The following is a 26,246-nucleotide window of genomic DNA, read 5'->3' as shown; positions in this document are numbered from 1 at the left end:
AAGTGACAGTTTCTCTTTAATCACTCTCTCTTTCGATTATTGTGATGTGACTAAAAAGATTTTCTTTGATATCACTATTTTGTTTGAAAGTCGAAAGTTTCGGGTATCATTTCATGTAAAGAGTTGAGTGATAAACGTGGAAACCGTTTGGTAATTAAATGAAGAGAAAGAAAACAAAGAGAAATTGTCACTTGCTTATACGCCCTTTTGAAAAATTAACCGAGAATTGCAACGATCTCAATAGCGGACCTTACACGATTATTAAAAGTGTCATTACTAAAAAATAATATCATTTTAATGAACGTGTATGATGTGGTAATGAGGAGTTTTCTATGCAAATTTAAAATATCATTGCTTAGTCATCATTAAAAAATGACAAAAATAATTCTCGTGTAAGGGCCGCTAATGTGATTATTAATCGATGTGAAAAATATTAGACGCACTGAACATCAAATGCAATAATTTTCTATTTTCAAGAAATATTGCAGATAAATCACACGTTATCACATTGAAACATCGTATTGAGTACATAGAGGGCACCTTTCTTGCAAAAAAGGATGTTTCCAATGATTTGCCGGGAAATGTGAGAGCTGGATATCTTATTAATTTTTCTTGTTTGATGAAAACAAGTGAAGAAGCCAATATTGTTAATTCAGTTCAGTTTCAGGTCTCTTCCGTGGCCGGGACTCACCTGCCGGAATGAGAAGGACCAATGTTAATTCAGTTCAGTTTCAGGTCTCTTCCGTGGCCGGGACTCACCTGCCGGAATGAGAAGGACCAATGTTAATTCAGTTCAGTTCCAGGGGCGCCGCTCGTGAAAAGTTAAGATTTATTCGTAAATTGTGATGTCTTTGATTTAATACATTATGTTACCAACGTTGCTATGAAAATGCATTCACGCTAAATAATATTTGTGCGTTCAATTAGTTGCATTTATTCATAAGGTTGCTAGATAATTTATTTCTCATAAAATAATTGCTTCACGAATTAAACATGTATTATTTTAGGAATCAAGAGGTAAATTATATTTTTCGTGCATTTCTTTCACAGTAACTCCATCTAGCATAGCAAGCGCTCCGAGTACTTTCTGCGTTGCATCTTTAATGTCGTTGTATTTATGCAGCAAACTCATCAATTCCTTCTTTTCCTGATCAGCCGATGCACGATTGTTGGGTGTCATTTGCAATCCACTGCAGTTAGAATTTGAAGGTAAATTTTCCTTTTCTGATCGAGAGTTCTTTCCCGACATGTTGAAATAATAAAAATCTCTGGAAAAGAAAATTTTTGATTCGACATGTTTCATTTATTTGAGGTAGGTAAAAGTAGGATGTTTTAAATTAATGTTGTAAAATATACCAGAACTTTAAATAGATTCATATATTTATCATTGGACTATTTATCATTGGACTTCGACTTGGTAACATAGCCTAAACCAGAAACAAATCATTCATCAACTTTGTCAGAGCTCAAACAAAATTTAGCAAGTTTAAGAAAGTTCAATAGTGATTGTGTGAGACTAGCTGGATTATGAAAGATTAGAAGAGTTTGTGCGGGATAAAATGAGATTATATTGAATTAGAGCAGGTCTAAGTTTTGCAATTGTTTCATGTAGCTGTTAAAATCAGTTTGGTTTTTACTTCGGCTGTAAGGTACAATATTACAGCCAAGTTTTTGTTTACTATTGTTTCGCGTATTTAAAGCGACGTAAAAAGATCTCAATCTTACTGGTGATACTTATGTAATAAAGGCCGCATTTCCAATCAAAGTTAACGATTAGATGAATATTTTCAATCAAAAACTAAAAAAACTCACATAATGGTTTACACCCTAAGGCCACCGATAGGGTGAGCGCCTGAAACTGAGGGAAGTGAGACCGCTTTTGACCTGCTAATGTCATTCACCAGCTCAGCTCAACTTCTCGCACTCACTCTATCTGCAGCCTCAGGTTGTTCATAATGCTGTGCTGGGCTATTGCCAAAACCATGATTAAAAAATCATGAAATCATGAAACACATCTTCTTATGAAATTATGCCTTTTATACATAATTTCATGAACAAATTTGTCAAGATTTCATGAGGAAACTGACAGATCATCTCCCATGAAAATTTTTGATATAAATCATTTTGGTTGAGTTTTCTCTATGCGTAAGTCATACATCAAAGCACACAAATGCATCAGTTTGAAAAAATACACTTCAACACACTGAACAGAATTGAAAATATGTTGCCGAATGAATAAAACTATCATGTCACGCGTTTTTTCCTGATAACGGCTAATTAGCTTGAAGAGGAATTTCTGACAAACGATGACCGTTTGAGTAATAATTTTACCAATAGACGAAACAGAAAACATTACTTCTTCGACTGTTGGTATTTTTTACTCTCTCAGTGCCAATTCGTTCAAAATTGACAGATGGCTCATTGGCTACATCTGGGATCAACAGGTTCTTATTATAGATTGTTTTTTTTTGCCTGATCTTGTTCTTTAGCTTTCCAAGTGGTGTTTGCCTCCTAGACGCATGTATGAAATTTGCATTTGTGTTGCATACGTGTTCCAAATTCTGAATAATTTAAACCACATTTGAGTTTAAAATCCACTTTAAATTTGTGCTCGAAAAATAGAAATGCATCTTTATGCCTCGATTGACATGATTCAATTAAAGAATAAAATTATACATACAGTTTGTTTTGTTAACAATTATTTTGGTTTGAATCAACCAATTGGTTTTTGAAGCATCCAGCATTTGTTTGAAACAATCAAACTCTAGTTCAAAACATAGTTCAAGTATAAATCTACGATATCTTGGTTTGCGGTTGGAAAGTATTACACATTATTCAAAAATGAATTAAATGTGATTATTTTGATTTGTTTGGCCTATAACTCATTGTTTTGTAGTTTAAGAGATCGATATTTCCCATGTGAATAACAGAGTAACGAACAGTCGTAGAACATACGACTTAATTAACACAGAACCGTAACTTTACTTATTAATTAACATTCAGTAACTTTTCCATTATTCTAAATTTTTGATTCCATAAGTTAGGTTAAAAACAATCCAATTGTGCGAGTTTCGTTGAATAAGTTAAAATTAATCATTTTGAATCAAGTGAAAAAAATGAACAGTAGAGTAGATATAACACATTAAGTATGACTCACCTTTCACTATACTTTTGACTGAGTTATACGAAAATAGCGAGAAGTATTTGAATCAAAATTCAGTTTCTCGAACGAATTTCCGACATTGAATGAAACTGTACTCAAAATGAGGTAGTTTTCTGGATCCGTGAATTTTTAAAGTTGCTCACAATTGATATAACCCTGATCTGAGAGTCACTCAGGAACGTTTGTAGACTTCAAGCTGTCAAGTTCACTGTGGATGGTGCGCTTGCCCCCCTCCAAATGTTGAAACTCATACCAAGTGAGTAGAGCTGTCGCAGTCAAAATCTTTCTGTAGTTTTCCTGATGAATGTAAAAGTGGTTTAGTGCTGTGGAAAATCACTAAATTTTACCTATAAAATCAAACTCAAAGTAAGTATTTTGTAGTGCACGCTGTCGAGTACTCAATTACCTGTAGGATTTGTACTGCTACGGGAAGTGAATGTTGTTTGAAATGCAGTTTTGCTTCGAGAAAAAATGTGATGACTTCCATCGAGAAGAGGCTTCTTTGAAAAGGCACCAATGTGGAACACGATTTTTTTTCTCCCTTGTGTCGAAGTGTGAGCAGTGAGAACGGCAAAAATGACTAATGTGCACACTGGTAATGTTACAGGAAAAATGGTGATTATTATCGAAGGGTTTTTTCTAGACGAAGGTTTCCCAAAATTTATACTAATTAAAAAAAATGTTTCTGGACACAGTGTTTACATTTTCCCAAGCTCAGCTTTTTTGCTATGGTGTCATTTCAACCAAAATAATGTAAAATTATACGTAATTTGACTTAGAAATAGGGTTTTGAACTAAAAAATAGGAAGTTTGCTACAAATAGAGCTTGAAAAATTACAAATACCCTTTCATTCATTCGGATATGTTGTGCTTATTTTTGTTTCAGATGTCAAACAATGCAGCACACCGACACCGGTACAAAAATCTCGGTCTGGATTCGACAGAGATGCGCCGGCGCCGAGAGGAGGAAGGAATACAACTGCGCAAACAAAAGCGCGAACAGCAGCTTATCAAACGGCGAAACGTGAATGTTGCCGAAGAACTGGACCAGGATGCGATTCTAACTGTTCGTCATCTCGTCACCTTTGTCCAAATGTTAGTTTTATCATAATTTTTCGCCTACAGGACGAAGCACAATCGGCGGATCAGCATGCGTTGATTAAACCGGAAACCATTCAGGCACTATACAGTGCCAGTGTAGAGGAACAACTTGCCGCGACACAAAAATTTCGCAAACTGCTTTCTAAGGAACCAAATCCACCGATCGATCTGGTTATTCAACACAACATCGTGCCACGGTTTGTAGAGTTTCTTGCCAATTCAACCAACTCAACATTGCAGGTTTGTTACTATTAAACTAGTGTATTTCACATGCCATTATCGTTTGTTGTTTTTGCACAGTTTGAAGCTGCCTGGGCTTTGACCAACATTGCATCTGGTACCTCCGAACAGACTAGCGTTGTGATATCGGCTGGGGCGGTTCCAATTTTCATCAAACTACTAGAAAGTCCGCACAGTGACGTTCAAGAGCAGGCCGTTTGGGCACTTGGCAATATCGCTGGTGATTCACCGGAGTGCCGAAATTTTGTGTTGGATGCTGGTGTATTGGAACCATTGCTAAAGTAAGTTATCCCAACATTGGGCTTCTAAATTGAATATTATTTACCTATACTATTGCAGCGTTCTGAGCACTTCGACCCGGCTCAACTTGACGCGTAATGCTGTCTGGGCATTGTCGAACTTATGTCGCGGTAAAAATCCTCCACCGGACTTTTCCAAGGTTGAAAAGGGTCTTCCGATTCTAGCCCGGTTAATGTTCCACAACGACGTGGAAGTTTTGGGAGATGCGGTGTGGGCTGTGAGCTATCTATCCGATGGACCGAACGATAACATTCAAGCAGTCATTGATGCCGGCTGTTGCCGAAGGCTGGTAGAGCTCTTATTGTAAGTAGCTGGATATTGTCTGTTTTTTTTTCAATAGCAGCACCGTAAACCGCTATCACCTTACAGGCACAGCAACAACAACGTTGTTTCGGCAGCTCTGAGAGCAGTCGGCAACATCGTAACCGGAAACGACACTCAGACGCAGCTAATCCTCAACTGTAATGCCTTACCGTGTATCCTGCAATTACTGAGTTCACCGAAGGAAACAATCCGGAAGGAAGCCTGTTGGACTATTTCGAATATCGCGGCCGGTAACCGGCAACAAATACAGGCGGTTATCGACGCTACCATATTTCCGAGTATCATTGATCTGCTGTCGAAGGCTGACTTCAAAACTCGGAAAGAGGCTGCCTGGGCGATAACAAACGCTACAAGCGGGGGTACTGTAGATCAGATCAAATACTTGGTAAGTCACGCTTGTCAAAATTAATTAATCTGTCGCGCTTATCAGAATTAATCTTTCCTAAATTGATGAATTGAGTGAAATGTAGTAATAGAGTAATGAGTAATGAAGTACCGTTGAAAGGAAACTCCTATCAGTACTGAACTGAAAGATTTTGGAAAACATATCGCTAATTTTTGTATTTCATGTAGGTTCAATCCGGATGTATACCCCCCATGTGTGAACTGTTGACTGTGATGGATCCGAAAATTGTGACGGTCGCCCTGAATGGCTTGGAGAACATTCTGAAAGCAGGAAACCAACATAAAGTAAAACCCAACCCGTACGCAATGCAGATTGAGGAATGTTATGGTAATGTTTCAAAAGACAAGCAATGATAGTTTGAAGAAGAAGTTAACCAGTATCGTTTTGCCTTGCCGTTTCAGGTCTGGATAAAATCGAATTTTTGCAGTCGCATCAAAACAAAGAAATCTACGAGAAGGTATTCAACATCATCCAGACCTACTTCAGCAATGACGAGGAGGATGTTGCAGTGGCACCTTCAGCCGAAAACAACCAATTTCAGTTTAATGCCGATCAATCTGTGCCAATGGACGGTTATCAGTTCTAAGCTGCAGGCAATCTTATAAATATCCAACACATACAGGCATGTGCAAGACAGACAAAAAAAAACCAAAAACCTAACCGCTCGTGACTTGCACAAGACGAGACATACGACTTTTGAGTTTACGCTACAAACACCCCAAACTGGGATAGGCTTACCACAAATGAACCGTATAGAGACTAGATACGGTAGATCATAGACCAATAAGAATCATATTGACAAAAGTATAGTTACAGACGACCCATGCCATTTCTTTCATGTTGATGAAGCACGAATAAGGGAAAATGTTAGAAAATCAGTGTCATCGAGTGATGACAAAGTTACACCGAGACGGCTCTAGTTACTACTGTAGAGCGAAAATGATGGCCTTTTATCGACCACCTGTTTGTGACGAGACAACACCCTCGAAGAAATTTGCAGAACATATATTTCAATCTATAAAGAAGATATACTGTTTAACAGCAGCATAATAGATTTTTGTACCCTCTTCATACGTTTCGCAATCTCGGCCCTCGCTATGTGTTGTAAAGTATAGCGGAGAACACAGGAAAGTAGATCGCAAAACCGGCAAAAACAAATGAAAAAAGAAGATATAATATTTCTGACTAATAACAAAACGACATGTGATTAGTGTTTCCTAGTGCTGCGAGTTGAAATGGCGCAGACTAGCCAAGATAAAAGTATCCGAACGGAAACAATCATAAATCACTTTTATTTAATACCGAAATCCAACAGCGAAATCTCAAATAAAATCAGTGTGTTTGGATTAGTTTATTCTTTTCTTAAGGGATATTTGTTTATTCTGGACCATGACTTTCTGAGAAATGATACATTTTGCTTGCTACATGTTTTTTTTCTTATGAAAATCCAACCAAAAATATGCATACAGCCAAAATATTGATCACCCATCCCACATGGGTTTCACAAAAGAAGTTTAACTAACTACAATATAAAAATAGTTTAAAATTGTGAAAACAGTTTATGTTGCAATAGAGTTTAGAATTCTATTGGTACATTAAAAGCTCACTTCAGTCGATTACTCAATCACTATCACTTTCCGATACATCGTTGCCTTCCTCCTTTTTGTCGTCGTCTTTGTAATGGCGATATTCCTTCTTAAGCTCCCACATATTTTTGTGCGGATTTTTCATATTATAATCACAGACTTCCTTCAGAATTTCCTTTAGATAACTTATTGGCTGTCTGGTAATCTTAACCAGATCTTTTATATTGTAATATTGATGCTTCTCGAAAGCATTGAACAACATATCGAGAACTGCATTCTTGTCATCTCGCGATTTCTTGCCCTCGGCTTTTTTCCGTTCTTTATCTTCAATGTTGTGCTTATGATCGGACACAGGTTTGAAGTTGTGAACAATTTTTTCCAGCGATTTCACCTGCCTGGCTGGTTGGGAAGCTTTACGTATTGATTCCAGTTTCATCTTCATGTAGCAATTATCCGCATACGGACGACACTCTAACTTTTGCACGATTCTTCCTTCCATAAACAATTTCTCCGGCTCCGCAATGACATCTTCTCGATTTGTACTGACTACCGTTGGGACACTGTGAGAGAACACTCCCAGGGTTTGCTTAGTTACTACCGAAACATCCAGCCTATGATCTCGTGGTATTTCATCGGTCGGATCAATATTAATGACTGCATCTGAGAGTGTTAGCGAAACTTGCGCTTTTTGTCCAACTTGCTTGGAGATCTTTAATTTGCCAACTTCTATATTGCCGGGTGCTTTTTCCCATTTATTGGCCATGTACTTAGGCACCTTAACCAACCAAACACCGCGACCTGCGTTTGATAAATCTAACTCCTTGTCCACTTTGATGGCTTCATTTTCCTTCGACATTCCAGATGTGGTTTTCAGGATGGACTATGGAAATTTTTTGAATGCACTAATAAAAAGTAATCTAGCTAACAGTTGTTGATTGTTACCAATCGAAGAATCGAATGAACAGACAACTAGAGTTGCCAGGTCATTTTTCAAAAAATTATCTTACACGAGAATTATTAATGTCATTTCAACACAGACTAATACCATGTTCACATTAGCGCTTATATCACTTGATATACCGAGATGATACGCATATCACGTGGTAGTGTTCACATATGATCGAAATGATATCGTTTGACAATCAAGTTGTCATATTGAATGTTCCCATTAGGAGTAAGATCAATAATATTGCTTTTCTCTCCTACAATTCAATTAATAATTGAAGTCTTGCATTCAATGGTCTCCGAACGCCAATATTCGTTGAAAAATTCGAAATTATAATGATTGTTTATTGTCACTCTCAAAGTGACGTTCATAAATGAGTGCGTTCAATGCCATTATCCGTGTTGCTAGTTGCGATTTTTGACAACTCGATATGATATCGTACATGATATCCCGTATATCATGCCAAAATGGTGGTACGCGTTGACATCAAATTGTATGGGATATCAAGTGATATCGCACATGATATCATCGGATATCAAGTATATCCGTATATCACTTGATATCAGCGCTAATGTGAACATACTATAACAGACAAGACGCTCAAATTGGATTCTTCAATCATTTTAACGGTCATGTCATGATGGTGCCACGTTACCCTATCAAAAACATCCTGTCTGTAATCTAGACTGTGTTCATTTTTAAAAAAAATACCAACACAATCAAAAATAGTCTAGATGAGCAACGTTGAGAAAAATAAATGGTTACCTTCCAACATCGCAAAAAGAGTTAAATATATTATCGACGAAATCCGATAACTTGTAGCGACGCTTCATTTTAAAATATTATGATGAAATCAGGCATCCCTGTAAGCAGCTGATCAATTTTGACAAACGAGGGGGAATCAACTAGTGAAAAAACTTTTACATAACACAAGGGGTGTACAGATAATCAATAGTTCGCGCAGTACAATATAGGTGGAACTAGTGCATCACGAAAATTTATTTTTATAAGAATTTACCTATACTGTCATGTCTGTTAGTCTGTGATTTTAATGATTACTAAGTAATGATATTTCAAATTTGTATGGATAATCATTACTGTCCTTACACGTTCATTAAAAATGAACTTTTTAGTATTGAGGTTTCTATGCCCGGTGAAAAATGATGGGCGGCCCTACTGAAAAATGGGTGGCCAACACGTTTCCTGATGAAAACAAAACAATATGTAAAAGCGATTCACACGCAGCATCAAGCGACTATCACCTACCTGGAACGATTAAGGAACAACAACATTAATTGTAAGCAATTCATATGAAAGGACACTACGTCAAGTTTACGGAACATCTTAACGTCGGATACATGAGCAATATTCGGCTAAAAAAATGTATAAAAATAATCTGCACGTCGACGGCAGTTGATTGATCGTCTGAATCGTGTTTAATACATGCGTTTCCTGATGAAAATAAACCAATCTCAATTACATTTGTGGTTGTAAGTGAGCTGTCAGAGTGCCTAATAGAGTGATGTTAGCTGCCCGTTTGGGATGACAGCTTTGTTTCAAACTAGCAAACGATCTGTCAAAAACAATGTAAAGCTAGCCGAGCTACCAACATTACGGATTATTACAGATTCATCTGTATTATATCGATATATATTATATTGAATAAAGATTTTCAACCGATTTCAGATGGGTGTACGTTATTCGGCCAAAATTTGTTTGGTATAACTTTTGATTGATATAAATTTGTGTGGCATAATGTCTTTTGGCATGAAATAAAAAAACATGCTGTTTCATTTGGCATAATTGTTGTTCGGCATAATTTTTCTTCGTTGTGGTATAAAAAAATTCAATTCAATGTGTTAATTGATACTTTTAGTTGAGAGTGCATACCAGTGATGTCAGGTCTGCAGATATGTCTGTGAATAATTTGCATATTTTCAAAAATAAGCTTCAGACATGTTTTTGTTGCAGACTTGAAATAAATGATTTTCGGCGACATCGGTCAAAATTTACGGACTTCAAATTGTTGCTGTGTTGTTTTTGCTCGCTAAGGGGATTAGTTTTTGGAGAGAGTTTACAGACTGTTTGAAAATATTTGATTTTTTTGGCATCTCTGGACCTTCAAAAGATCGACCGTCCCACGACAAAAGGGCCTAACTGCAAATGAGAGCCTCTCTTTGTTTACTTTCTCTTTTGATTATTACGGAACCATTATTGCAAATTCTCTAAAGTTACCAATATGAATCGAAAGCTTGTAGTTTTACCTTGAATGTTTTGTGAAGAGTAAAGCGTCAAATATAAAATCAGATCAGTAAATCGTGAAAGAAAAAGTAAACAAAGAGAAACTGTCATTTGCAGTTAGGCCCTTTTGTCGTGGGACGGTCGAGATGTTCACAACTTCTCTATTCTATACTCTGGCACCTTCAAAATATGTTCAAAACAACAAACATTAACAGGCTGTTCATAAAAAATGTTCAATAAAGTATAAAATATGCCTTTTGCTAATATTTGCCGTGCTAAAAAAAACTATTCTTACAGGAAATCAAAGCAAGAAAACCTATACGTCATGATAAAAATGTAGAACCGTCTGAAGAGCCTAATTCTGCTCCAAATACACCTGACAGGTAAAATTTGTAATATTTTGGTTTATCTAAAATTTAATGCTTTAAAATTATGCAGCACAATCGATAGCAGTAGCAAAGAGTTGTTAAATGTTTCAAAGACTAGCAGTATCGAAGATGATGATACGCCATCCGAAGTCGGAGATAATGTAGATGATTCCAATACTGGTAAACCGGAAAAAACAGTTATAAAAGAATCAAACCCCCCCGAGAAACCGGAAAAAACAGTCATAAAAGAATCAAATATTAATTTATTCAGTCTAATTCTGAAAAATTCGGTGTATATTGGAATTGTCGTATGTATATTTGCGATTCTGCTACGCTTTTACACACAGAAACCGATCGAATCAGCAAAGCAATGCACACCTTTATTACAACTCGCTTCAAAATATCCAACAATTGACCAATTGACTTGGAAAATATTGAATGTGAGCGTGAACCGTGCTATCTACCATGATCCAGGCGAACCGGCTACATTCATATTTCTGTACAATTCATCTGTAAACGGAGAGGCTCTGCTGGAGGATGTTACTGGTATTACTTCGAAGTGTTTCGGTGATCGCAAACCAATCCATCTCGAAAGCAAATACTTCCGAAAAACAGAAATTATCCAAAACCCAAACATATTTTTCGAGCAATATCAAACCCGCTTGAAAGAGGAGGGAATATTGGTGGTGCGGGATTTAGATCAAATACCAGGAAGTGCAGCGCAAGTATTTTTTACCATTTGCGATTCAGTAGAATCTCTTATCAACAAAGCAGTTATATTTTTCACAATCAACATCTCTCATCAACCTACTAGTGTGATAAAGAGCAAGCGCAATCCAACACAAATTGCAGAGGACATTCTAAAACAAATATGGAGCACTGATTTGAATTCGAATGAATTAAATCCGCTGGTGGTGCGCCTGACAGAGAATGTATTCAAAATTGACTGAAACATTTAAAGAGTTGGTTTCGTTATATTTTCACAATTATTATCAATAAAATTGCGTATGAAAATGTTGAAGATAATTTCATTGTGGTGAGCAGAATATGCAATTATGATTTCCAAGTTGAATTTTCCCAATTGTTTATGTACGTGTTATAGATAGGATTTCGGAATGTGAATGTACAATTTTCATTCGCTATTTATATACATTCCATTTCACACAATTATTTTGTTTAATGATAAATTCATCTACCTGCATTTGAACCGATGCTCTTGCTTGATAGTTGAATGTGGCACCTACAGTGGGTAACTGATTTCCTATACCGATTGCCATGGTGGAGTCATCGGTGACGGGTTTTGTAGGTATGACATCACAACAGCGCTCACACTGAGCATGAACGAAGACAATACTTGTTTGGCGTCGTCACTGACACGTGAGTTGGCGAAGCTTATACAGGAACAGTATAATGCCAACCAAGCACACCACTTTAGCTTCATCATCAGACCGCACATAGAGAAAATCATTCCTGAAAAATGTGTTTGTTTAGATATGTTCATGAATTTCCGAAGAATAGAACCAACCAAGTATATTCATGTAATCTGGCATAAGGTCATCTCCGACACCAGATCCTTGATTACCCGTATCTACAGGTTTATAACGGTTGACCTTGTCCGGTCGACGCGGATCTACAGCGACAGTCATTGTTCTAAAAATTTAGAAATGTTGATAAAAAAAACACTATGAACAATAACTGATAGTTATTAGAATTTTGATTAAGAAATTTATTCCGTTCCTAAGTTCCCACATTGGTGGCCCATGTAAGTTAATCAAATAGTAGCGATATTCATTAAAAATATAAAATCACTAAATTACCTTTGAGTGTATATACAATTGAACAAAGAAATTCCTTTTCAATAAGCGACTTAGCAAATCAAATTACTCAGTTTTATTAATTAACTGCAACTAATTTTTATCATTAGGATATTAAGCGAATCTAAAATGTAAAATAATCACTGATATTTCGTTTTGTCAAAATTTCTTGCGTGTGTGTATCAATACGCTTATTTATTGCTACTCACTTTCGCAAGATGATTTTACCCAATTTGTTTTTGGTTAACCAAGCCCAGTGAGTTCGGCCGAGTTTCATCGGTCCGCTCATTAGCGGCCCTTACACGATCATTAGAAGTGTCATTACTAAGTAATGACACTTCTGCTCAAACGCTCGTCATTACTGCATTACTGTAGATCATTACTTTTTAGCATTACATGTTCATTATTAATGATAAGTATTTGTAACTACTCCAGCAATAGCAATAGCAATATTTTTATTTTCGTTTAGCTGAAAATAAATTTGATTTGCCATTGAAACGTTAAGGTTAATGAAATTTTAACAATTTAAATCTACACTTTGTCATTTTTTCGCGTATAATTCTAAAGATATTCAGCACTTCCACAAAAAAAAATAAGAATAAGAAATAATGTTGGTAATGATGGAAAATCAGGAATTCCATCATTACTCGTGTCATTACTGAACTCGTAGACCTTACACGATCATTAAAAGTGCCATTACTTTTTAGTAATGACACTTTTAATGATCGTGTAAGGGCCGCTATTCCCACCTTTCCAGTTCGGAATGAATTCCAAATCAAATCCGAGTGGGAGAAAATTTTTCATTCAGCATTCCAAGTGGAATTCAGTATGAGATACAATGTGGATTTCAGTGCAATAACCGATAAAAAAAATATCGCCTCCAACCAATTAGGTCAGGAATCTGTCAGAATTGATTGGAACAAAAAAAGAAAACTGAATTGTCAATTCGCTTTCTTCTTCGATTTTGCACGCTTTCGTGCTGATTTTTAATTAAATTCGAAATAAAATTTCGTCCATTTCTCTACCTGAAGTGTAGTAAAATGGTGTAAGTCACCTGACTTTCTTGACCACACATGAAGTGAACGAAGATTCAACAACATTTATAACATCACTGTCAATCAGGTTGATTGAGCACTCAGAAATGTGCAGTCGAGTAAGAATTCTTCAGTCAGTCCGTATTTGAGAAAATGTGGAGACCGTACACGACCCAACTAACCAAAAGTTCGGACAAAAGCGGAAAAGTTCACGCAGAACTTGTTCAGTACTTCAAACTGTCAAAAATTGCCACGTGTTTTCTTAAGCAGCTAGAAAGTTCACGCGGAACTTGATCTGTACTTTCAAGCTCTTAAAAATTCCGCGTGTACTTTTAAGCAGTAAGAAAATGGATTATTTAAGTAATTGTGGAACTTTTGGTTGCTTGGGGATCGTACTCGGCCGTAGATGTAACCAACTGTTTATATGGTTGAAGTTCTAATTCGTATTTTTATTGCATGTACATTTAAATTGTTTGTTCCAACCCAAAGATTAAAGTAATTTGTATTTTTAAAGTTAAACTGTGCAATCCAAGAGGCTGGATCACTCCTGATATATTTGATATATTGAAAAAATTAATGATATGAACTCTCAATTACGGCTTTCTTTCAGTAGCGTGTACACTAATAATTAATTTACGCCTTTTTTTAGAATGGCTAATGAGCCACCTGTCAACTTCCACTTTCGAAAGAAATTGCAAGCGAGCTATGAAAGATAGAGTATTAAATTCAACACCAGACGAAAGAGAAAACTTTTCTCTGCCGTTTACTCTTATGACTTACTCTCAGCGAGTGCCGAGTCATTCGAAATTACTCTTCAAAGTGAATGTTGACAGGTGGCTATTAGCCGTTCTAAAAACAAAACGCGTGAATTTTTTCTATGCGTGTATCACATTGACTGTAAATGAACTGCACATTAACTTTTTTTACAATAAAGGTTAATGTGAAAACGGAAATCAATTGTCGTTTATGCGAATTGGCTAAAAAATGCATGTGTATTTTGAAGTGATCTCCCTCCCCTACCTCATATTGTTTCAAGATTGAAATGTAAACATTGACATAAAAATGGATTATTTGAAACCATGTTTATAGCTATCTGAACAAAAATAGAGGTAGTTAGACGCTAGCTATTATAATTAGATTAACTTAAAATATCAATTTGATCCAACATAAACATGAGTAGATATAACCAAAATTTTTGATTAGGTGGTTTTCGTTTTTTATTTTCTCAAATCTGTTAGCTACCTAAAGCCGGACTGTAGCGTTTGATATTGAGCATGTTAATTGATTCTTGCCTGTTCAAAATTTAGCTTGAATCAAGGGGCAACTTACTAAATCAGACAAATAAACTTATTTATTCCGAAATATCACCTAATCCAGACCCTGTCAGGTTGGAGCGATCGCAATCTTCAGTTCAGCAACGCCATCGCACGGCGTCTCATTTAACATGTCATGTCAATTGTATGGGTGCGCAGTGCTGCTATTTTGGCGCGTACGAATTTGACATTTATCTCCCCTACTTCTATGTATGTGATTCGATGCGGACTCGCCTGAGGGCGCCATGGTCGCAAAAAAGGATGTTGCCAAAGATTTGTTCGGGAAATGTGAGAGCTGGATATCTTGTTAATATGATGTCTTTGCCTAATTATACACGGTCCCTGTTAAACTTTTTCAATTCCAGTTGAACTTTTCTAATCCTGCGTAATCCTTTGCAAACTTTTTCAGTCCCGTATAATCCCTCCTAAACTAGATGCAAATAAACTGACCAAAGGAAAACCCAAATGTCTTATGCAATTAAACTGCGTGTGAATAAATTCATTCGTTTGTATGAGAAGGATTTAAACCAATTTACTCCGTAACATATTTGAGATTAAAAACGAAATATAAGGTAGCGATTTTAATATGAATGAAACTTTTTTTAAATCATTTAAATCTATTTTGATTAGATTCATGCCTAATAGTATCCCAAGAGATACAAATGAAGTTTAGAAAAAATTAGGAAATTCAATTTTATTTCATTCATCATAGTCCATCAAGATCGAAAAAAAGATTCAATTTTAGTTCTGATGTTCTATTTATTTATTAGTTAGCATCTGATAAATACTTTACAATATATATATATATATATATATATATATATATATATATATATATATATATATATATATATATATATATATATATATATATATATATATATATATATATATATATATATATATATATATATATATATATATATATATATATATATATATATATATATATATACACTATATATCCAGTTAATAATAAGATGTAAGATAGCTGTCAAGATAACCAAAACGCCGTGTGGACATCACTGAATTACTGGCAGCGACACCTGCCAATGAAAATTGGGACCAAGAAAAGGAGGGTTTTTTCGAACATTTCCATATCTCGACAATAGTAATTTGCAACGATTTTTTCGTTTATTCAATATTAGATATTAGCAATAAAAGTAAGGTAAAAGTAGGAGAAATCGATTTCAAAGTGATTACTACTACTTATTCTAGTTTGAAGCCACCCAGTGAAATTTGTAGACCCGCATAAGTCCGATCATCGGTCCGATTATCGGACCGATTGAGCACGATATTGGGCCGATCGTAGCGCTTCGATCGGCCCGTCATCGGACAATTCTGCACCATTTGCATCAACCGCGCTGACCTAAAAAAGCTTTATGTTTACATTATGTATCGCTAGAGAAGCAGAGCGAGGGAACATCAAACAAGGCATTTTCGAGCCGACGTCTCCCGATAGGGTGTGAAATACATTCTTTTGTTTCGATCATATAGGCTTTGACCTTATGGTCATTCGCCTCTTAGGGCCAGAAAAACTCTGGCCCTATGTTCGGGGTTGGAAATCCAACCCCGATATATCCCATCCCCTGAGTATCAGACATCCGCTCTCTGCTTTGGTATATCTTCACTCTTTTGTTCTACCGATACACTATGTAAGCTCGAAACGCAATCAAAAGCTTTCGTGCACGATGCGTCCGATGTTCGGATTTACTGGGCATGGGCACCAGACGGCTACCATAATTGTTTCAGTGACGGCTGTCAAATCCAATTTAACAAAACATAGTCGCATGTATCTTAGTTAGCCGAGCGTTTTTATTTTTTCACCTTCGCTGAAAATGTCAAAGATTTCTATAGGTATGACAAACAGCTGGCAGCCACATCTACCTCAGAAATGCTGGTGGATACGGTTGTATCATTTAAGGTGTATGTCTGGTAACGGCGAGGCAGCCAAGTCAGTGCGGGACCTTCAGAAATGTGTAAAATTAAGGTAAGGTTAGGTTTATTCGGACCAACTTTTTGAAACAGAAACCAGCGGAGTTTTGATTTCTCGAAAACTAGAATGTTTAACGTTACTGTTCGATACTTTACTTGTTATTTTCGGGCATTTGAAAAATGGTATTGAACCAAGTATATTGCTTCTTTCTAAATAAACGTTAGTTTTTGCACAAAAAATTAAGATCAACATTACCACCTCAGAGTAAAAACCTTTTCTTCAACTTCTACTATGATTTTTCAAGTGAATTTGCCCGTTTTTTATAGGAAATTGTTGAAAAGGTGGAGTAATTAAAAATTTTACTACCGCTTTGACAGCTCTTACCGAAAGTATCATCTCTAAACAAGCAGCGCCTCTACATTTCATTTTAGCGTCATTGTGCCAACACTGGTCGATAAAATTCTCTGGGTTTATCGACAGTTTGTCTGACGGGCGAAATTACTGATATCGATTCAATTATTCAAACAACCCTGCTTTTCGCCCTGAAAACTGTTTGCCTTGTCATTATCTTGTGATTATTTTTAACTTTTCTTTGGCTTGCGTATATCCTCGATCATAAACAATAACGACAAAAATTAATAGTGCAATATTCGTATTGGTTACAACTCATAAAGTGTTGAACTGATTACCTCAACCAAATTCTAGTTCAATTAAAAGAAAAATACTCCACCTTTCAAAAAACAATGACTGGCTTCTCGTTAAAACTGAAAACCAAAACGGGTCAGCAGCACATTTTAAGCAATTTGGCGCAGAGTACCACCGTAGGAAACTTAAAAGGAACAATTACCGAACTAACCAAGATACCTTCGGATGTGCTGCACGTTGTGCTTGGATTTCCACCGTTCAAACAGTTGAACTTCAACAATGACGATGAACTGATATCGCATATTGGTGTTAGCAATGGTGACACGTTAATCGTAGAAGAACGACAGCTGAGCGAAGAGGAACGCAATAGACAAGCAGCACTAAAACTTGTAGAAGAAGATGAAGCACTGGCAAAGGAATTAGCCGCTCAAGGCGAAGAAAACAGCGGAATATTACTAAAACAAACTGTGCCAAGTGATAATTCTTGTCTGTTCACCAGCATCGGCAAGTGCTATTGTATAGTTTTTTATTCTAATTATACTGATGTGATGAAAATTTTGTTATTTCCAGGTTTTGTTTTAACAGGAAAGGTTGATCCAGATAACAGTCAATACATGCGGCAGATCATAGCTTCCACAGTGAATGGAGATAAACAAGAATACAACGAAGGCATCCTTGGTCGACCAAACGATGAATATTGTGCATGGATTCTGCAACCTGAAGCGTGGGGCGGAGCAATTGAAGTGTCAATTCTTTCGGCTTATCACGGTATCGAGTTCGATGTTGTAGACATAACAAATGCAATAATCAATCGTTTTGGAGAGGATAAAAACTATGGCATGAGAGCTTTCCTATTATTTGATGGTATTCATTACGACCCGTTGTACCTGGAATCTACTTCGGTAATCAATCGTAATATAGAGTATTGCACATATTATTTTAATCTAGTTGTTTTCGGTTTAGGGGGATCCGCCGAGAACTATTTTTCCAATTGAGGATAGTCTAGTATACCAGCAGGCAGAGCAACTCGCCAAGGAAGCCAAATCATCTCGTCAGTTCACGGATGTGAACAAATTTATGCTGAAATGTAACGATTGTGGCTGCCATTTGAAAGGACAAGCAGAGGCACAAAGTCATGCGAAAAAAACTGGACATGTAAATTTTGGCGAGGTTTAGATATGTGGATGCAGTTTTTTTTTCGCCAAGCTTGCTGTTAAGAATTGTGTAAACATTTTAACATTTTAGAGTTTGCCTCTTTTGTGTTCTAGGTATAAATAATATATACGAAATTCTAAATAAAATGGTTGCACTGATATTTCAATTTTCGGAGATACTTGCAGCTATAAGTGTCGAAATTTTTAATTCTCATTCCAACTAATATAGGCATACCTAGTTTATATAGTTTTATTGATTTTTTGCGCATTTTATCCTGAAAAGCTAAACCATTTCATGTACTAACGGATAAAGAAACAATGGAGCTCTAAGTCGTGGTTCTCAGTTCAATGCATAGTGTGTCGTATGTTTGTATTCCGATATGGAAGTATTCCCAGTTCCGACTCTAACCGCTATCAAATATATGAGAGGAGAGTTTGCATCGCTGGGTGTACGATGCGGTTTTTAAGTATTCTGAAAGGGAGGAATCCCCCGGGCTCGGGTTTTTTTTATCAGGGGACCCGGAAATTCAAAGATTCAAAATTGTTTTTCATTCTTTATAACAAAAGAAAATATCAAAAATCGAAACAAATCTTTTTAAAATTCTCGTTTAGGGGCACGATTTTTCTCTCGGCGGCCCTGAATATTGTTCTCGCAAAAGTCTAGCGAAGCTGAAAAATGTTCAAGCGAAGCTGAAAAATGTTCAAGCGACGTATACTACGAATTTACCGCCCAACATTAAACTATGTCAAACGACCGAAGCGCCATCGGTATATTATTGATCAATGGATCTATTTTTCTTCGGTTAAACACTAAGTTTAGCACGCGCTTGAAGTTTATAACCAGATGCAGATATTTCTTGCGACCGAACTTAATTAGGACGTATGTTAACATAGTTTAGACGAGGAGAATCCATTTGGTATTTTAATCCTGTTTAAATCCACCTAGTGGTGCTATAATCACAAACTAACAGACAGGAAACTCAAATTGGGTTCTTTAATAATTTTAACGGTCATTTTGAATATTCCTTCAGTTGAGACAGTACTCGCATATGTCATGATGGCGTTACGTTACCCTATCAAAAACATCCAGTCTATCATCTAGACTGTGTTTATTTTTTTCATTTACCAACCGAGTTGCCATTCATACATAATTATCTGTAATGCACTGATTTGTATACATCCATGCGGATTTAAGGCAGGATACATATTTAATGCATATTGCAGGGGCGGCAAGTTCCATGAAATATTGGGGAGCACAAATATTATTACTACAGATCATTAAACTTTGCAATGTATAAAACATGTTTATTAAGGGAACGAAGAGCTTAGAGCAAATAAAAAGCATTTAATGAGCACGTTTAGTTTCTCTTCCGAATGTTTTGACACGATCATAAACATTTTCCTTACTATTCCAGTAATAACCAGTATTCGAAAGTGGTAAAGTATAGCACATTTCACATTATAGTAATTAGTTTAAAATTTTTAGTAACTTAGGAAATATAAACGATTACGGAGACGAACTACGGTGATAATAGAATAAAAGTGTTGTATCATAAGATATTTCTAGCAAATTTTCAAATATTTATTCTAGTTGCCAAAATATTGGGTGGGCATGGCCACTCCAATAAATTTTTTGGAGGGGCCAAAAGTGCTTTGCAACCCCGCACTCAAAATAATAATCATGTTATAGTTACGTGAAATGTTATGTGAATATTTTCCACCCTACTTTTCACGTAGGTTTTAATGGACTGGCATTTAAAAGCTGCATAATCCAGTAAATGTTACGTGTAAAATGTAATGTACTGTTCATATCACATTTACCTATCAGTTCATATCAAATTTAGATACCAGAGAATTACTATTTTATATATTTGTTGAAGTCAAAACGGAGATTTCAGATTTTTATATAAATTTATGAAAAGAAAAATACTATGGAAAATAACTCATTTATTTCAGAATACTAGCATATAATTTCAATAGCTTAAAAAGCAACTAATAGCGTCGTGGTATCTCAAATCGAGAAGCCTCCAGAAATCGTTTTTGTTGTCAATGCCATCCAACCGAAGCCGGAATCGAGATCCGAGAACTCCCACAACACTACCGATGCAGATTGGAGTCGCATTACATGGTTCCAGTGTCTCTAGCTTCATACTGATTTTGAACTCGTTTTTCGGTGGACCAACGGCCTGTTTGAAGCATTCGGCAGGAGCGTGCAAACTTCCGGACACACGCAGGCACTCGGTCCAGTTGAACACATGGAAATTTCCATACTGTTATTATTATTATATCGTTTATTTATACCCGGTTTTAACCTAGTTACGGTCGTTCACCGGGTTTGTATCGAGTTTGGGGGGGGGGCTTAGGTTTTAGGGTGGGAGGGGGGATTTCCATACTGGAATGGTCGGGACGATGTAGTGAAAAATTGTAATTAAATAACATTTCTCACAAAATATTTACATTACAATATAAGTTAGGATAGAAGCAAACATATGTTTATATTCAGCACATAATGATTTATCGCTTCAACTGACTTTAATGCTTCGTGGGATGAGACAGTAACAAACTATGCCAGATCTGGATAAACTTCTACATCAACCTATGGAAATATGAAACTTCAATGTAATCTTACCTGCCTGATTGAAAAATTATACGGCTATTTGAATGAATTTGGTTTGATTTTTCCTTGTCTTGTAAAAACGCTTCAGATAATGAATTTTTTATACCTATCAGTCTGTAATTCCGAAACCAGAAGTGATGTGTAAGTTTCGTCTGTTTCGTTCATCATTTGTTGTTGTTACGTTACAACTTAAGTAACATTAAGTAACAGTTTTAATGAGTAATTTCTTAAATAAATAGACTTTGACCAGATTTAATAATTTATTCATATTTAAAAGTGTTGAGTAATGAAAATAGTATAATTGAAGCTTATGAAATGGAACGGAAATTAAATTACAGTCAGTCTGATTCACTAGAAACTTTTGGTATGTTGTACTCATGAATCAAGTGGTTAGAAGAAGATGAATTGAAACTTTCAACTAAACAAACAATAAAGAGGTTACTATTTTTTTAATCATCACAACATTTAAATTAACTGAAACCACTCGAAACATCCAAATATAGCCACTTAATTTCATTGCTTTTGTGCACAGTTTTTACATGTGACATATGAGTCATAACAATAGAAGTAGAATTTTTGATTAATTTAAATTAATCTTTTAAAGCGCCTTTTTGTGCATAAGATGCACATCGTTTTATGAATGCATATATTTACATCAATTTGTATGTCATTTTTTTTATCTGCTACTAGTTTTCCATTAAACTCCTATTTGATCACATCACAATCGCATCCATCCTCCAACTTTTCATAGCTTTGATTCATGCTTTTTCGAAACGATTTTTTACTTCGTGCCACCTCACAACCACCTTCCACCGTTAGCTTAGTAGTCGACTCATCCTGTCAAATAACTTTGCGGGCGTCATTATGATTGGTTGTGTCTTCATTTTCATCATCACAGTCGTCTTCTAGGCTCTTTCCGGGTTTAGGCATCGAATCATCCACCAGAACATCGGAAAGATGGTCATACCTGCATGTAACAGATGAGAATGAAGGATATGTAATTAACCACTGAAGAAAGTGCAAATTATGGAGCACGCTTGGTATGCTATCTTGCCCGCTCGTGAACCGACGGAGTTAAAAGTGTGTTCACATTAGAACTGGTGTTAAGAGATATGCGTATATATTTATTATTCGATGATATCACGTGAACACATATGTATAAGATTTCAACATGATTTGAATTTATCACCGTACATAAGCGTTAGCGTTTGATTGAATTTTAAGAAAATGTTGTTTGCATCATACCAACGAACAAATCAACCAAGCGTTTTCAACAAAATGCAGTGAACTGGAGACGTTAACAAGCAAGAGCTCTAACCACACTCAAATAATAAGTCAACAGGATACAAATAATATGAATATTGAAGATTCCTATGAGATTGATGTGAAAATATGGACAGTATAGATGTAGTAAATGAAACCTACTTATCAACATGCTCCTCAAACTGATTGAGCAGCTCATCGTCCTTTCCGCCTGGCCGGAATTGACACAAGGTGAGTAATCGCAGCATCGCCAGTGCTATCAACTGTCCACCAGCTACGGGACTCAACCAGAGACGATGAGGCCACATTATCAATGCAATCCCCAAGGCAACATACGGGAACGAGAGGCGCCAACCTCCGAAAAATCTGCACATGTTCCAACATTTGTGATATTCTGCAGAGTAGTCATGACTGGAAGTGGAAAAAAATGAAAGGAAAAAAAATATTATAAAACGAAATGCGGTTTACTTTGCGGTTTAGAAAAGCAAATGTCCCAGGGTAAATTATGAAGTATTGCTTAGCCTACCGTGCAGAGGATTTTTCAACTCTATGCAAAGCAATCATCGGGTAGTAGAATAAGATTTAAATTTTGTTATGCTGATCCGCTTTGCTAAAGATCTTTGCACTGAACCAGCAATGTCTGAAAAAATAAGGTGAAACTGTCTGAAAAAATAAGACAGAATACAATCTTAAGCTATCGGAATGACAATAATAAAGAACCGTTTCCTCGGACATGATAGAGAAAAGATGATTTCGATTTGAGCAAATTTATTGCACAAAAAAGCAGTTCAGTACAGTTCTAGCACAGGGCTGTCGAGACGGACGGGAGAAAGGGCGAATCTCTTCGATTCCCCACTTTTTCAGGGAGCTAGGACATTTGAAGATTTAACATTGTTTTTTCCTCTTCATAAAAAAAAATTAAAAATAAAAACACCTTTGTTAACGTGGATTATTTAGTTAATGTATTTGAAAATGTATTTAAAGAAACTCCTAATTCAACTTCAACTTCAAAGATTCATTTAGAATTTTTCGGGCTTTTGTTGGTGGCCATATTGTGAGAGAAACTGTTAGAGCTGCGACTTAAGGAACAGGTTTCCAAGGTATACATAAAAATAAAGGCAAAATAAAACTGCAAATATTGCAGTCCCCCCTTGCCCAAATTCTCTCTCGACGGTTCTGGTTCTATAACGAACACGATGAAGTAAAATTCGCTTAATTTCAAATGTGCACAGCTTCGAATATCTGCTGATATCGATACTGTGAACTCAAAAGTGATTAAATATTGCTATCGAGCAAACGGACTCAGCAAATGAATCGTTGCCAACTAGGCATGTGGGAAAGGTTTGTGAGGAATTTCCGGCATTGCCTATTTAACAGGTTTCTGAGACAGACACAGTCGAAGTGTATCACCTCTTTATCATGCTGCACAAAATCGAGAAAACTATTTTTTTTCGACTCTAACTGGTCTTCTGTTCATCAGTGCATTAGCAGTTTAAACTGAACTGGCATTACCACCCAACACCATCCACGGGACACGTGAGCAAATTTGTTCAATTTGAACTGCTCTGCACTGACGAGTCTAAGACGAAACGTAAAGAAAAGACAAATTTGTTCTGATTTCTACACATTTGAATGGAAACCTACGTTCTCTGAATCAATGATTAAAATATAAACAACTGAAATTGATTGTCGCGAAACGCAAAATAATTCGCCAGATATTCTACTACACGCATTACGGTAGCTACTTAACCTTGGTGTTCGTTTTCCAAACTTCTATGCTGTCTCGATATTTGTGTGATCGAATTGAAAGTTCACAGGCACAAAAATAGAAACGCATCTGATGCAAAACAATGCAATTTTTTACCAAATACTAAAATTCTACGAGAATTCAGAATCATGTCAATTCTGCATTGGTAGTATTTGACTAATTAAAACATTGCAAAATTCCCATAAAAAAATATATTCACAACACCTTGTTATGCTAATCAACTTACCTTGTACACAGCAGATGAATGAACAATGTGAAAAGCCACTTGATTTCAAGTAAAAAAATTATTACGGAGGCAGCTCTGAAAAAGAAAGTAGAAGAAATTTGAACAAACATCGCAAATAGATATGAGTTTAAGGAAAAGTGAAAATAGGCTGTCGTTCCAAATCAATATCTATTCAATGGGCCTGAATAGATAGTGAGTAAATCTTACCTTTTTGTTACTGATGTGTCTCACAACGCAATATATTTAGGTAGTCCATAAATCGAAAAAAAGTTAACCTGTCAGTATCAACGAAACTATTCAGTAGAGTATTTTTTTCCGACCAGCCGTTGGAAACGAGTAATGGCTCGTTAATAATCGTGGAGCAAACGCTGAAGTGCACCCAGAATTTAACGTATTAACTTTTTACAACGATTTTAAAATTTCATTTATACACTCGAGTCGTTTTTACGCGATTGTTGAGGCATTTTTAATGTAATATTTTTATGCAAAATTTGAAAATAATGCGGGTTTTTATGCGAGCTTTCAAAGTCTTAGAAAAGCACGAAACGTCGAGATCTGGTGTTGTCTCTAATATTGAAATTTTTGGTTACTTCTTTGAATGTTAGATGTTTTAGAAATTAGAAGTACTAGAGTCGTTTTTTTTTCATTTTTTTTGCCTTTCTCTATGAAGGCAATAGAATTGTTGGAAAACCCGACTTTAGGACGAAGCCTCGGTGACCCATAGTGTTGCATACCATTCGAATCAACTAGACGGGATCGGAAAATATTTTTTATGTGTATGTGTGTGTGAACTTTTCTTAACGCTCAATTTTCTCAAAGATGGCTGAACCGATTTCAACAAGCTCGCGTTTGAAAGCTACTATTAAGTCATTGATCAAATAACTATCGTTTCTGGTTCCCGAGATATAATGGTATATTTGACGTAACCGAAAAAACACCTGTTTTTGCCTTTCTCATATAGAAAGATTATGCAATCACTGTGAAAACCGACTTTTGAACCGAGGCCCGGAGGGTCGAGTGTCATATACCATTCGGCTCAGTTCGTCGAGTACGCAAAATGTCTGTGTGTGTATGTAACGTTTTTTTGCACTAACTTTTCTCGGAGATGGCTGAACCGATTTTCACAAACTTAGATTCAAATGAAAGGTCTTGTGGTCTCATACAAAATTCCTGAATATTATTTGGGACCGACTTCCGGTTCCGGAATTATGGGGTAAAATGTGCAAAAAATTGTGAAAATAAGTGCACTAACTTTTCTCAGAGATGGTTGAACCGATTTTCACAAACTTAGATTCAAATGAAAGGTCTTGAGGTCCCATAAAAAATTGCTGAATATTATTCGAATTCGACTTCCGGTTCAGGAGTTATGGGGTAAAATGTGCAAAAAAAGGAAATATGTGTTCTAACTTTTTTCATAGAAGGCGCGACCGATTTTCACAAACTTAGTTTCAAATGAAAGGTCCTGTAGTCCCATGCGTAATTCCTGAATTTCATGCGGATCTGACTTCCGGATCCAGAAATATAGGGTAAAGTGGGTTAAAAATTGTATACCATCACTGAAAATGGGGAAAAACATTAAAAAATGTTCTAAAACGACCTTAAATCTCTTCCAATTGATAGTTTTTATCAGTAGACGGTCAAACAAACCGATTTCGGTTATTCTTTTAGGAATCGAAGAAAATTATTTTGATGAATACCACATTATTATATAGGATAGTATTATTGATATGAGAAAGGCATCATTACACCACTAGGTGGATTAAAACAGGTTTTTACTGCTCAATTTACTAGGATATCGCTA

General features: G+C 36.1%; 6 protein-coding genes across 6 annotated transcripts in view; 3 read left to right on the top strand and 3 right to left on the bottom strand.

The window, feature by feature from the left end:
- The first annotated feature begins 3,394 nt into the window (after positions 1–3,394).
- On the top strand, positions 3,395–6,819 carry LOC131435878 (importin subunit alpha-6). The gene is made up of 8 exons (XM_058604133.1): positions 3,395–3,529; positions 4,050–4,229; positions 4,289–4,504; positions 4,565–4,785; positions 4,844–5,107; positions 5,174–5,513; positions 5,702–5,861; positions 5,936–6,819. Exons 2-8 carry the CDS (start codon positions 4,050–4,052, stop codon positions 6,118–6,120), a joined length of 1,566 nt encoding a protein of 521 aa, XP_058460116.1. The 5' UTR covers positions 3,395–3,529; the 3' UTR covers positions 6,121–6,819.
- Positions 6,820–7,070: 251 nt separating this feature from the next.
- Positions 7,071–8,607, bottom strand: LOC131435879 (general transcription factor IIF subunit 2). Its single transcript, XM_058604134.1, has one exon. The coding sequence runs from the start codon at positions 7,974–7,976 to the stop codon at positions 7,155–7,157; it is 822 nt and encodes a 273-aa protein (XP_058460117.1). The 5' UTR covers positions 7,977–8,607; the 3' UTR covers positions 7,071–7,154.
- Positions 8,608–10,180: 1,573 nt separating this feature from the next.
- Positions 10,181–11,689, top strand: LOC131437443 (uncharacterized). Its single transcript, XM_058606797.1, has 3 exons — positions 10,181–10,548; positions 10,605–10,690; positions 10,746–11,689. The coding sequence occupies exons 1-3, from the start codon at positions 10,537–10,539 to the stop codon at positions 11,623–11,625; spliced, it is 978 nt and encodes a 325-aa protein (XP_058462780.1). The 5' UTR covers positions 10,181–10,536; the 3' UTR covers positions 11,626–11,689.
- Positions 11,690–11,804: 115 nt separating this feature from the next.
- On the bottom strand, positions 11,805–12,660 carry LOC131437444 (protein Asterix). Its single transcript, XM_058606798.1, has 3 exons — positions 12,493–12,660; positions 12,201–12,325; positions 11,805–12,145 (listed from the first exon to the last, which is right to left on the bottom strand). Exons 2-3 carry the CDS (start codon positions 12,319–12,321, stop codon positions 11,937–11,939), a joined length of 330 nt encoding a protein of 109 aa, XP_058462781.1. The 5' UTR covers positions 12,322–12,325; positions 12,493–12,660; the 3' UTR covers positions 11,805–11,936.
- A 4,667-nt stretch (positions 12,661–17,327) lies between these two features.
- LOC131438128 (ubiquitin thioesterase OTU1) lies at positions 17,328–18,904 on the top strand. The gene is made up of 3 exons (XM_058607946.1): positions 17,328–17,921; positions 17,988–18,319; positions 18,381–18,904. Exons 1-3 carry the CDS (start codon positions 17,516–17,518, stop codon positions 18,591–18,593), a joined length of 951 nt encoding a protein of 316 aa, XP_058463929.1. The 5' UTR covers positions 17,328–17,515; the 3' UTR covers positions 18,594–18,904.
- A 2,544-nt stretch (positions 18,905–21,448) lies between these two features.
- LOC131435072 (uncharacterized) overlaps positions 21,449–26,246 on the bottom strand; it is a 57,485-nt gene continuing 52,687 nt past the window's right edge. Inside the window, exons 5-7 of the mRNA XM_058602565.1 lie at positions 24,446–24,520; positions 22,614–22,862; positions 21,449–22,155 (exon numbers count right to left, since the gene is read on the bottom strand). Coding sequence (XP_058458548.1) covers positions 22,029–22,155; positions 22,614–22,862; positions 24,446–24,520 — 451 coding nt within the window. The 3' untranslated portion in view covers positions 21,449–22,028. The remainder of the gene's footprint in view (positions 22,156–22,613; positions 22,863–24,445; positions 24,521–26,246) is intronic.

This window comes from Malaya genurostris, chromosome 3 (genome assembly GCF_030247185.1).
Source record: "Malaya genurostris strain Urasoe2022 chromosome 3, Malgen_1.1, whole genome shotgun sequence".
NCBI classification, from domain to species: Eukaryota; Metazoa; Arthropoda; class Insecta; order Diptera; family Culicidae; genus Malaya; species Malaya genurostris.
The sequence above is the reverse complement of the archived record's forward strand: the minus strand, read 5'-3'. Positions and strand labels throughout refer to the sequence as shown.